Source organism: Pygocentrus nattereri, chromosome 8, assembly GCF_015220715.1.
Source record: "Pygocentrus nattereri isolate fPygNat1 chromosome 8, fPygNat1.pri, whole genome shotgun sequence".
Taxonomy (NCBI): Eukaryota; Metazoa; Chordata; class Actinopteri; order Characiformes; family Serrasalmidae; genus Pygocentrus; species Pygocentrus nattereri.
Window position 1 is genome coordinate 21,614,858 of NC_051218.1, and position 12,188 is coordinate 21,627,045.

General features: G+C 44.8%; 2 protein-coding genes across 3 annotated transcripts in view; both read right to left on the reverse strand.

The window, feature by feature from the left end:
• The window catches only part of slc24a6a (solute carrier family 24 member 6a), a 30,193-nt gene extending 23,084 nt beyond the window's left edge, over positions 1 to 7,109 (reverse strand). The window contains exons 1-2 of one of the 2 annotated variants that reach the window (XM_017698348.2): positions 6,594 to 7,109; positions 3,664 to 3,759 (exon numbers count right to left, since the gene is read on the reverse strand). In XM_017698348.2, the coding sequence (XP_017553837.1) occupies positions 3,664 to 3,759; positions 6,594 to 6,690 (193 nt within the window). In that variant the 5' untranslated portion in view covers positions 6,691 to 7,109. The remainder of the gene's footprint in view (positions 1 to 3,663; positions 3,760 to 6,593) is intronic. The other variant, XM_017698349.2, reaches the window with a different exon arrangement.
• A 1,325-nt stretch (positions 7,110 to 8,434) lies between these two features.
• Positions 8,435 to 12,098, reverse strand: zdhhc24 (zinc finger DHHC-type containing 24). Its single transcript, XM_017698350.2, has 3 exons — positions 11,314 to 12,098; positions 10,223 to 10,500; positions 8,435 to 9,284 (listed from the first exon to the last, which is right to left on the reverse strand). Exons 1-3 carry the CDS (start codon positions 11,616 to 11,618, stop codon positions 8,992 to 8,994), a joined length of 876 nt encoding a protein of 291 aa, XP_017553839.1. The 5' UTR covers positions 11,619 to 12,098; the 3' UTR covers positions 8,435 to 8,991.
• Positions 12,099 to 12,188: the final 90 nt, after the last annotated feature.

Below are 12,188 nucleotides of genomic sequence, written 5' to 3' on the forward strand. Positions count from 1 at the left end.
GTTGAGAGATACTGGCTAGATATAGTCGGGCTCACCTCAACACATAGCTTGGGCTCTGGGTCCAATCTCCTTGAGAGGGGCTGGACTTTATTCTTTTCTGGAGTTGCCCATGGTGAGAGGTGGCAGGCAGGTGTGGGCTTTCTCATAGCCCCTCGACTCGGCGCCTGTATGTTGGGCCTCTCTGATCTGAACCCAAGTGGTGTTCAGTTTTTGGACTTCTGTGCAAACCACAGCTTGTCCATAACGAACACCATGTTTGAACACAAGGATGTCCATAAGTGCACATGGCACCAGGACACCCTAGGCCACAGTTCAATGATTGACTTTGTAGTCGTGTCATCGGACTTGCGGCCATGTGTATTGGACACTTGCATAAAGAGAGGAGCTGAGCTGTCAACTGATCACCACCTGGTGGTGAGTTGGATCGGGTGGTGGGGGAAGATGCCGGTCAGACCAGGCAAACCCAAACGTATAGTGAGAAGATCCTGTCAGACTGATCTTCAGCTTACACCTCCGTCAGAACTTTGACCAGATATCGGGGGAGGTGAGGGACATTGACTCAGAATGGGCCATGTTCCGCTCCTCCATTGTTGAAGCAGCTGACTGTAGCTGTTGTCACAAGGTAGTGCCTGTAATCCTCGAACCCGGTGGTGGACACCCCAGGTGAGAGATGCCGTCAAGGTGAAGAAGGAGTCCTACCGGGCATGGTTGGCCTGCAGGACACCAGAGGCAGCTGGCAGGAATCAACAGGCCAAGCGATCTGCAGCTTCAGTCGTTGCAAAGGCAAAAACCCGGGTGTGGGAAGAGTTCGGTGAGGCCTTGGAAAGTGACTTTAAGTCGGCTCCGAAAAGCACTGTATATAGAGGAGATGGTGTGCTGCTGACTTTGACTGAAGACGTCATTGGGCGGTGGAAGGAATACTTTGAGGACCTTCTCAATCCCACCAACACGGTCTCCAGTGAGAAGGCAGAGTCTGGGGACACGGGAATAGGCTTGTCCATTACTGAGGCCGAAGTCGCTAAGGTAGTTAAAAAGCTCTTTGGCGGCAGGGCTCCAGGGGTGGATGAGATCCGTCCAGAGTTCCTCAAGGCTCTGGATGTTGTGGGGCTGTCTTGGCTGACACGCCTTTTCAACATTGCGTGGACATCGGGGGTGGTGCCACTGGATTGGCAGACTGGGGTGGTGGTGCCTCTTTTTAAAAAGGGGGACCGGAGGGTGTGTTCCAACTACAGGAGAATCACACTCCTCAGCCTCCCTGGTAAGGTCTATGCAGGGGTACTGGAGAAGAGAGTCCGGCTTATAGTCGAACCTCGGATTCAGGAGGGTTCCGCTCTGGTCTTGGAACACTGGACCAACTCTTTACCCTCTCCAGGATTCTGGAGGGTTCATGGGAGTTTGCCCAACCAGTCCACATGTGCTTTGTGGATTTGGAGAAGGCATTCGACTGTGTTCCCCGGGGTATTCTGTGGGAGGTGCTTCGTGAGTACGGGGTACATGGCTCTTTGCTACGAGCCATTCAGGCCCTGTACAAACAAAGCAGGAGTTTGGTTCGCATGGCCGGTAGTAAGTCAGACTTGTTCCCAGTGAGAGTTGGACTCCGTCAGGGCTGCCCTTTGTCACCGATTCTATTCATAATTTTTATGGATAGAATTTCTAGGCGCAGTCAGAGGATGGATGGTGTCCGGTTTGGTGACCTCAAGGTCACATCGCTGCTGTTTGCAGATGATGTGGTCCTATTGGGGACATCAGGCCATGAACTTCAGCTTTCACTGGATCGGTTTGCAGCCGAGTGTGAAGCGGCCCGGATGAGGAACAGTACCTCCAAATCCGAGGCCATGGTTCTCACGCGGGAAAGGGTGGAGAGCCCTCTCTGGGTCGGGGATGAGCTCTTGCCTCAAGTGGAGGAGTTTAAGTATCTCGGGGTCTTGTTCATGAGTGATGGTACAAGGGAGCGGGAGATTGACAGGCGGATTGGTGCTGGGTCAGCAGTGATGCGGGCTCTTTACCGGTCTGTTGTGGTAAAGAAAGAGCTGAGCCATAAGGCAAGGCTCTTGATTTACTGGTCGATCTATGTTCCCACCCTCACCTATGGTCATGAGCTTTGGGTAATGACCAAAAGAACGAGATCGCGAATACAAGCGATACAAGGACTATACAAGAATACAAGGACTGTCCCTTAGAGATAGGGTGAGAAGTTCGGTCATCTGGGAGGGACTCAAAGTCGAGCCGCTGCTTCTCCACGTCGCGAGGAGCCAGTTGAGGTGGTTCGGGCATCTTGTTAGGATGCCTCCTGGACACCTCCCTTGGGAGGTGTCACAGGCAAGTCCACCCGGGAGGAGACCCCGGGGAAGACCCAGGACATGCTGGCGTGACTATATCGCCCAGCTGGCCTGGGAGCGCCTCGGAATCCCTCCCAGGGAGCTAGTGGAAGTGGCTGGGGAAAAGGAGGTCTGGGCCTCATTGCTCAGGATGCTGCCCCCACGACCCGAACCCCGGAGAAGCAGAAGATGATGGATGGATGGATGGATGGATGGATGGATTTTTACACATCATTATTAATTATATATAATTATACATATTAAAAAGCAAACTGAGTTTTTAAAAATTCAAACCATAACACTAATGATGTCATTCACATCAGAGCTCATCGTTGCTTTTGTAATTACTTTCAAAATTATTAAAAATTATTTAAATACCCAGAGCTTTGAGCTGAAACACACCCATACATAGTAAAGCTTCAGCTCTCGTAAGTCAGTAAACTCTTCATGCTGTTTGTTTTTCTCATCTAAATGGGCTGTTACCCAGTGCTGCACAGGCTGAAAGAAACATGACAACACCGGTGCTGTTGCTACTTTATTTCTTCTTTTGCATCGTCTTCCAAGCAGACTGGACTTGATAAGGTTTCAACGGACTAAATACACAAAAAAAGACTTCAAGACTTCATGGTGACTAAATTATTAAAACATAATTAAGCGCAAATCATACTGTTTCCAGTGGCACCACTTCAGTATTTAAACCTTAGTTTGAATACTGTTTGAGAAAATGCAGAATCTTCATGTAAAAATGGAGAGAAAAATAGATCAAATCTACTTTTCATGGCTGTTTTTGATAACTAAGTTGATAAATGGTTGCAGCCATAAAATACTGCACTAAGCACGTACATATCATCGATGTGCTTAGCAATGATTTAACTAGGCTTCTAGGGTAATTATCACCAGGTCTTCACCAGAGTGCAGTAGTGTCTCTCTGTAGAATGAAGCTGCTCATAACTAAGCACAATCCTACATCCTACAGGGATTACAGAGCAGAGCTGCCAAGTAGCTGAGCACTGCCAAAATCAGCATCACCTCATAGAGACAGAGAGACGCTGCCGTAGAAGAGACGTGAGCAGGCGGATTGGTGCACAAAAGGACGGGTGACGTGCATCTCTTAAGCACGACACTTTGAATGCGTAAAACAGACAATCCTCTGTTCCAAAATTAAGGCTTTGGTTGCTTAGCAACACAAGCCTCAAAGGGGGTTTGACTGTGAGGAAGGCAGCTGTCTGTAAATGATGAGGGAGAAAAAGATGAAGCAATAAAGAGAGCAAGTGAGGTAAATGTGGAGTGCTAGAGAGAGAGAGAGAGAGAGAGAGAGAGAGAGAGAGAAATTACTGAAACTCACCAGCTCGGGGTGTGCTGGACGTTTGGTTCTCCTCTACACTTTGCTGTGTTAATCTTCGTTTGGACCAAATGAGGTCAGAGTCCTTTTTGAGATGGTCTGTAAGAAAAGAACAGAATGTGTTGCCCCCCTGTTGGCCCCTTCTATCACACGAGAAGTGGAAGTTAAACTTTATGCATAAACAGATAACATGAACAAGGTGAGAAGAAACTCAGCTGATGAAAATGTTTAGACAAGCAGACAAGTCCCTCTCGTCAACAGGAGATAAAAATCAATTTGCAAATGGGGAGGGGAAAGTGGAGCAATCCCTTGTGCCGTCCACATGAGTTCCCATGGAAACGTAATGCAGAAGCAGTAATTAATGGAGGGCGTGGATCAGGATCTGCAAAACCACTGACTAAGATGGCTCTCATTTGCATATGTAAACTAATCAGAACTAAAAATAGTCCCAATAGAGGACCCTAAGAGGCTGCTCATTAGGATTTGTGCCTGCTGACATTCCTTTTCACCCCCAGCAGTGGTATGAGAAGCGACTGGCCAGATGTTCCTGATAGGCTGCTTGATGTGTTATTACTGATACAGTGTGTTTTTTACAGGAAACAAACAGACTTTGAAGCTTCAGAGCTACAGAACCATCTGTTCTTTGACTGGCTGGGTTTCTATTTCATAAATTAGTAAATCCTAGTGTACCACTAACAGCAAAACAGTTTAAACATTGATGGACAATCGCTGACGATACCTGGCTGTTATCCTCACTATCCATCAACTCCCACAACTTTTGCCCAGAGGTTTTAAAACACAAAACCCAAGCTAAATTCCACCAAATAAATAAATCCCAAGCGTCAATTTCAAACACATTCATAAGGGACAGGGCTTTTTTCAGCTTGCGCTGTCTAAAAGTAGATCATGCCTTCATGTTAAACCTAATTATCGCAGGGAAAAAAAGGCACTTTATAAGGTCAGGCGCTGCCTGAAAGATTTCATTCAACTTATTCTAAAGACATACAGCTATTAGAAGTCCATCACTGTTCTAGTTTAGCAGAAAAGTCTCCTTTTACATTATTTTCAGTTATTCTGGTGGATTTCTTTATTTATTATGAACAGGAATGAATCATATGGCAACAAAATTATATCATGATACATTTTTACAACACAAGATATGCATTGCAATATTTCGTATCTCACAGCGAGAAGTGAGAGTTTGCATGTTCTCCCCGTGTCTGCATGAGTTTCCTCCCACAGTCCAAAGGCATGCAGTCAAGCAAACTGGAGATGTGTAAAGTGCCCCTAGGTGTGAAAGAGTGTGTGTGTGTATGTATATATGTCTGTGTGGCTCCTCTGTGATGGATTGGCGACCTGTCTAGGGTGTCTCCTGCTATCTTCCCAATTACCACTGGGATCGGCTTCAGCAACCCTCAAGAGAAAAAAAACAGGACCAGAAGTGCCACTTACAAAACTCCTGCTGTCCACCCTTAAATATGGATCCATTAAATCATTTATTTTTTAAAGCAAAATGCTGGTTTGTACTCAAAAAACATTGAGAGAATCTTCAAACTAGGGGTCTGCAATATGATGATACTGTATCATTACTGTGATGAGGTATGTCACAATATGCTGTTGTTACAAAGACAGCACAAGTTGTATTGTTTAACCGGAAAAACTGCAGTGCAGTTTATGTAATGTATTGCTTTTCTAGCTGCACGTGTCATTAAGTACACTACTACAGATAGTATTTGTATCTGTTACCATAAAAGGGTTCTTTACGTGTTTTTATTCAAGGCAATGGTGACGTTTAATGAACCAGTAACCTGTTGGTTATTTTACATTGTCATTAAAAAACTGTGCCAATAGTCTTAAGGTTGAATTGTAAGCCCTAAACGAGATTTAGCGGTACACTGCATTCACTTTCGCAGGATAAAGGGGCAGATATGCACTACTGCATTCTCTGACTCTTTTAAATGAAAAAGTAAAATAAACAGCCTGGAGTTGTATTGAGTCACTGACTCTTACAAAACAGAACTGCAACGTATAGTTCAGCTATGATTCCTAACTAAAGCTTGTGAAGATGTACCTTTGAGGCTACCCCCCAGTGACAGTTCAGTATTTTTCTGAGTGTAAGAACTTGTTAAAACGTGGTCATATACAGCACCAAAAATGTGTCCCTCTTGTAAGAAGTTACAGAACTTTTTTTTGGCAGTATGTAGAACCCATTTATATTACGGTCTTACGGAGAGGAGACTACTACAGATTAATTAGCAGTATTCCCTCTGGGGTCTGAGAAGAAGCTGTCAGAGGTGTGGTCATGATTAATGCAGTGGAGTTGAGACACAGGTGTAATGTCCAGGATAACAAAGCTGGAGGTGTGGAGGGTCACACTCTGAAATGTCAGCAGCTGCTGCCACTGCGCTGCTCTTCAGAGACATAATCACAGCCAGTGTACAGTACAGTCTACAGCAGCAGCTCCAATTCAGACATCCATAAAGGACAGAATTCAGCGCTCTAAAGTAGCCCCTCACTTCTTCACAGCCTCCATGGTAAACCCTCATCCCTCACTCCCTGCCTCAGCTGTTTTGGTGAACCGAGTAGATAAACCGTAGCTATCTTGGCTAACCAGAGCAGAGCCATTCCCAGGGGGTTTCTTCACTCTTCGCAGCGATAAACTAAACATTATGAACTGAAATATCGAGAAAATATACGTGTATAACATGTAAAAACACTGAGGAATTCGGGCAGCTTCATGCTCTAATTTCCTGTCAGGTTTCAGGGGGGACTTTGTTGACGTTGCGTTTGTGGGGCGCAGCTATGTGGGGCAAAATCGGCTAACAGGGTATCTTTCTCCCCCCCCCCCCCCCCCCCCCCCCCCCAACCCCCCCCCCCCACACACACACAGGCTTAATTCTCCATCTCTTTGAACCCGCTGTCCATAAACGCACCTGTTACGTTAAGGAAGCAGCTGAGGGCGACGAGCCCCCCGCAGACACAGAGTCCACGGAGGAACCGCCGTCGTCTTGACGTCCAAACCGCCTTCATGTCACGCCGCTGGCGCCCGCGCCTCTCAAAACATGCCGAGCCGAGAGAAGAAGCCCCTTTCGCTTATTTCAGCCGACATGTACGAAGTCTCCCCGCCTTTTCTTTCACGTTCGCTCGGTTCGCTTCAGCCATGCGTCGCTCGCTTCAGCATCTCAGCGCCCCGAGGAGAAAAGCGATCAGCATCTTCCTGTTTACTCTCAAGTGGCGATCACAGCTCGCCTCCGAGCACGGGGACACAGCAGAACCCGACAATATCTTCAAGTTTGCTTCTCAGCCAGTCTGTGGGCATTCCTGTCACATACTCCTCCGTCTGTGCTCCCCCTCTCTCCTCTCCTCTCCTCTCCTTTCCTCCCTGCACGCGTGCTGTGGCCTCGTCACTGAGGGTGTTTCCCACATTGGTACACTAGTGCGCCCTCATGAAGAACTACTGATAACCCACACAGCTGAAAACTCCTCTGTACTGCAGCTGCTGGCTTGAGAAGCCTGTGAGCAAATCTGATAGAGGGTAATTAATACATCAAATTAGATGCATTGCCACACTGTCACATACACTCACTAAGCTCTTTATTAGGAGCACATGTGCACCTACTCATTTATCCTGTTTCCTAATGAGTCAGTTGTATGGAAGCAGTGCAGGTAGAGGCCAGTAGATTCAGGTAAAGTTCACATCAACCGTCAGAACAGGGAAAAAAATGTTCAGTGTTTTTGACTGTGGCATGATTGTTGGAGCCAGACAGGCTAGTTTGAGTATTTCTATAACTGGTGATCTGGGATTTTCATTCACAACATTCTCTATAGTGTATTCAGAATATGGTGCAATAAAGAAAAAAAATCCCCTGTGTAGCAGATCTGTGGACAGAGGGACTTTTTGATGCGAGAGGTCGAGGGAGAATGGCAGGGGAACTGGTGTGAACTGACAGAACAGCTACAATTACTCAATAACCACTCTGTATAATTGTGGTGAGCTGAATGCACAACATGTCAAACCTTGAGGTGGATGGGCTACAGCAGCAGAAGACCATGTTGAGTTCCATTTCTGTGAGCCAAAAAACAGAAAGCTGAAGTTGCAGGGAGCACAGGCTCACCAAAACTGGACAGTTAAAGACTAGAAAAACATGGCCTGGTCTGATGAGTCTCAATATCTGCTGAGGAACCAACCTGTGTCAACAGTTCAGGCTGGTGGAGGTGGTGTATTTTCTTCCACACTTTGGGTCTGTAAATATTAATCGTTCATCACTTTAATGCCACAACCTATTTCAGTACTGTTGTTGACTGTGTACTGTATATGTCCAAAAGTATTAAGACATCCATTGCTGGCACAAGCAATTAAATGACAATTTTCACAGAAAAGCACTGCCAGTAGAATAGAGTCCACTGGAGCAGACACACTTGAGCCTGAGGTCTCCATGACAGTGGAACAGAGTCCTCTGGAGTGACAGCAGTCTGTCCCATCCAGTGACTGAGCTGGAGTGGTGTTTGTGATCGAAGACTAAATCACCCAACAGCAATACCTGACTACTAATGCTGTTGTGACTGAATGCACTCAAATCCTCACAGCGATGTGTCCTTACCAGAAGAGTGGAGGCTGTTACTGCAGCAAAGGAGGAACAAACCTCTAGTAACACCCCTGATTTCAGGGTAAATGCTGACTGAACAGATACTTTGGTTTCGCTGGAGCTTTCTCCAACAGTGACAGGCACATAAGAATCACATCGTTTCTGTACATCATTAACAACAACAGAACTTTGGGTTTAAAGTCAAACATTTTATTAAATCAGAAGTATTAGTTATACCTTGGCTTATGGGTTTCAGTGTTATTTGGCACATAACTGAGTGATTAAAATATAAAAATACAAATACAGGAAATAAAAAAATTACACATCCCAACTAAAACCTCCTTAATCAGAATAACACCCATTTGGTTTAACAAAGACATGATTATAGTGCACTGGAACGACATAAATGCCTTCAATGGAATAACCGCACCACATTACATACAGTACATTATATATCAAGGCCAACCAAAAATCACTCATGATCAACAACTCTGTCCCTTTTTGTCTAAAACAATGATACAAATTAACCTGTCAACTAAAAAGGCAATTTCCTCTTGGTACCCAACAGGCAAAGCCAGCTGGTAATTATTTCAAGAACGCTGGTAAATGTTCCAAGCCTCCATTGCAACAGTGCTCCTTCAGCTAAATCAGTGCTTCAAATCAGATAATCTCACTCTCATCTGGAACATTACAGTAGCTCTGGCTTCATATTACCACAGGAAAAACATTCAGCTGCATGCAGTTATCACCGCACTGGCTCCAAGGAGCCTGTGACCTTAAAATGGATGCCGTCTCCAGGCAGCACAGAGGGGATGAGCGGGCAGATCCAGCAGAGGAACCAGCATTCACCCAGACATTCCCGAATGTTGGCCAGTATGCCGAGGCTGTAGGGCCGGCGGGAGGAGTACCACTCCCTCGTGGTCTGCCCTCTCACCATCAGCCCCACGTGGAAAAAGAGGAAGGCAGAGACCAGCAGGAAGCCTATCACACAGGTGTCTGCAATGAAAGCGAAGGCAAAGGCCTGCGCCGTCACTTGACCTGATGTCAGTGAAAGAGAAGTAGGAACACAATTAGAAGAAGAAATGTACTATAAAAAGAATTATGACTAATTATAACTAATGTAATGCTACTGTATTTTACCATATTGTTCATTATTTAAACTGGATTAGACTGAATGATTACTGAAGCAAATATTTACAGCCATGTAACAGATACGGCCCAGAGCTCTGCTGTTATAGTTACTGAGTGTTGAACATGGTCAGGCCTGTGTTATGTAACAACTGGGCTATTAACGCTTTATTCAACTTTTTTTGGGCAAGTTACACATTCTTAATCACGTACGAATTTAATCAGTTAAATCCCTTACAAATAACATTACAAACCCTCCCTTGGTAGAATAAATACAGCTCGAATATTTATTAAGTAACCACGTGATCACAGTTAATTCAGCTAATTGCAATTATTTGAACTGACTGCAATTTTTTTCACCGTTGTTAGAACTTGCAATCCTATGTTTACACCACAATAAACTGGAAGTGAAATGGGTGTGTTTTTATTCATTTGTTTGAGGCAAATACATGTACATTTAAAAAAATGCAGAAAACCTATTTATTGAGACATCATAGATCTTACGAAAACAACAGTTCTGACTTCTGACTGGTGCTGAAACTCATTAAGAGGGAAGCAGTGAGTAATGGTTGCTTGCTTGTTTTTATTTGCAGTCAAACTCTGACTGTTGTCAGCTGGGATATCTAAGGTAAGTATTCAGCCAGTTTGTCCACTTTAGACTTGTACTTTAATAGCTGCATGCAATAAAGACACATACAAATGAACAATTTAACTGTAATCACAATTTTTTTATGGCAATTAATCTTTGGCTAACATCACATGCACTTACAGAGCTATACTGTACCCAAATACAATCAAGGATAGTGACGTTGTCATTATGAACACTTTCCTTTATACTTTACACTTACCAGTGACAAGCATAATCCAGGGAACCAAGAGAAGCATAAAACTGTGAAAGGTGACACCTTCCTTCAAGATGACAATGAAGACCTCAGCATTCATCACCACGGCATACAGCAGACCAGCCCACATGAAGAACAGGCAGCTCAGAAAGTAACGGTAATTACGGAAACCCACACACTGGCCAAAGAACACACAGTGGTGGTCTCGCCGCAGCACACACACATTGCAGTCGTAGCAGTGTGAGCACCGTGGAGGTGTGTGCGTCTCACAAGTGTAACAGTACCTGTTGGATAAAGAGAAAAACGCCTGCTCAACATATGACATAATATTAAAGGGGAATTCCACCATTTTTTCAACATTTCAGCATAAGTCAGTGGCGTAAACAAAGTAAACATAGTGATTTGAAGAGAAATGGTTTATTTGTAGAGACACATGACTCAGATTTCTTTATCTTGGTGGTGATAGGAACCAGAGGTCCCGATGTGTTCCACACACGTTACTGTATTTACTATACAAAACCACCAGTGAACCCTCTGAGTTTTATATGTGCTGTTGATGACAGTAAAATGGTGCTAAATTTGGGGGGGGGGTTTCTTTGGGGACTACTTTGCCTTAGATGTCCCTTCATGTATCCCTCCACCACGATTATAATAAGTCCAAAACTTTTTCACAAAACTACCAAAAAATAATGTCTCAGACATCAAGCGGAGAATTTAATAACTGCATGTAAGGGAGCTTTCAGAGGTGAACATCTGATTCCTGTAACAACCACTGTTAACAATTCTTACTGGCTAGGTTTCTCTAGAACAAAGCACCTTACACAAAACCACCATAAATACATACATTTTAACCACTTACTTATGCAGAAATGTCAGCATAAACTTTATCATCCACTGAAAAAGAAACCTGGCTTTGGCTTCTCATGCACATAAACACAACAGCACCCTGAAAACGTATAAAACCTAGTATTGCAATTAATAGTAATAAATGCTATTATAAATGCCTATTTAAACAATATGTCAGTGTAATGGAGATGTACTTGATTAGAACTGAGGATAGAAGAGAAAATAATGTCCACATAAGTAAGATGAATTACCTCCATCCCTGGCCCACCATATCCCCGCCCAAAAACACTCCTCGAATACTCGGGTTAGTCTTGAGAAACAGCAAGGCGTTCCACGTTATGTTGACCAGCATGAAGTACTGAGCGAAGAGATGGATGCTCTTCCAGGTGGACGACCAGTCGGACTTCTTCAGCTCTGGCTCAAGCGGGGCCTCGACCACAACCAGATAGCTGACCTCGGCCGTGATCGAGAAGACCAGCACCGTGTTCAGCACGATGGGCAAGTGCCGACACGTCTTCTCCACACGGCACCAAACTCTACTGCCTAAAGTGACCATCTTTCCCAAAGTCACCAACTTACAAACTCTGAATTAAACTGAACTGTTCGCTTCCGAACGAGACGCAGCCACACGTTTAGCTACATTTCCCACTGCCTCTCTTCTTCTCACTAAACGCACGATCACATTCACCCATCCTCTAAAGCAAAGTCAGGAACAACAGAGCCGCTTTATACTCGAGTTTAAAGTAATGCGCAATGTCTGGTGTCGTTCTTGATAAATGTCTCGAACGAAACCAGCTAGCTTAGCATGTTAGGTTAGCCAGGATGCTAATGTGAGCTACATGTGAGAAGAAGCTGCCCAACAGTTCACTCAGTTAGCGGGTGATTATTTGTCGATGGTCCATTTTTGAACGTTCTCATTTTGTCAATCAGTATCAGACATTATCCTGAATTTAGGTGAGACACTGACTGGTTAGCTAACCGAGCTAAACAACACCTACAGATGATGACAGCTACCAAACCGGCTCTGCAGCTGCAGGGTAGAGTCACAGTGTCAACTTCCCCTAAACTCAAGGGTTGGGACACACTGGGTTCCTAGTTCCAAGTAAGGGGACAGCGGTCTACTTTT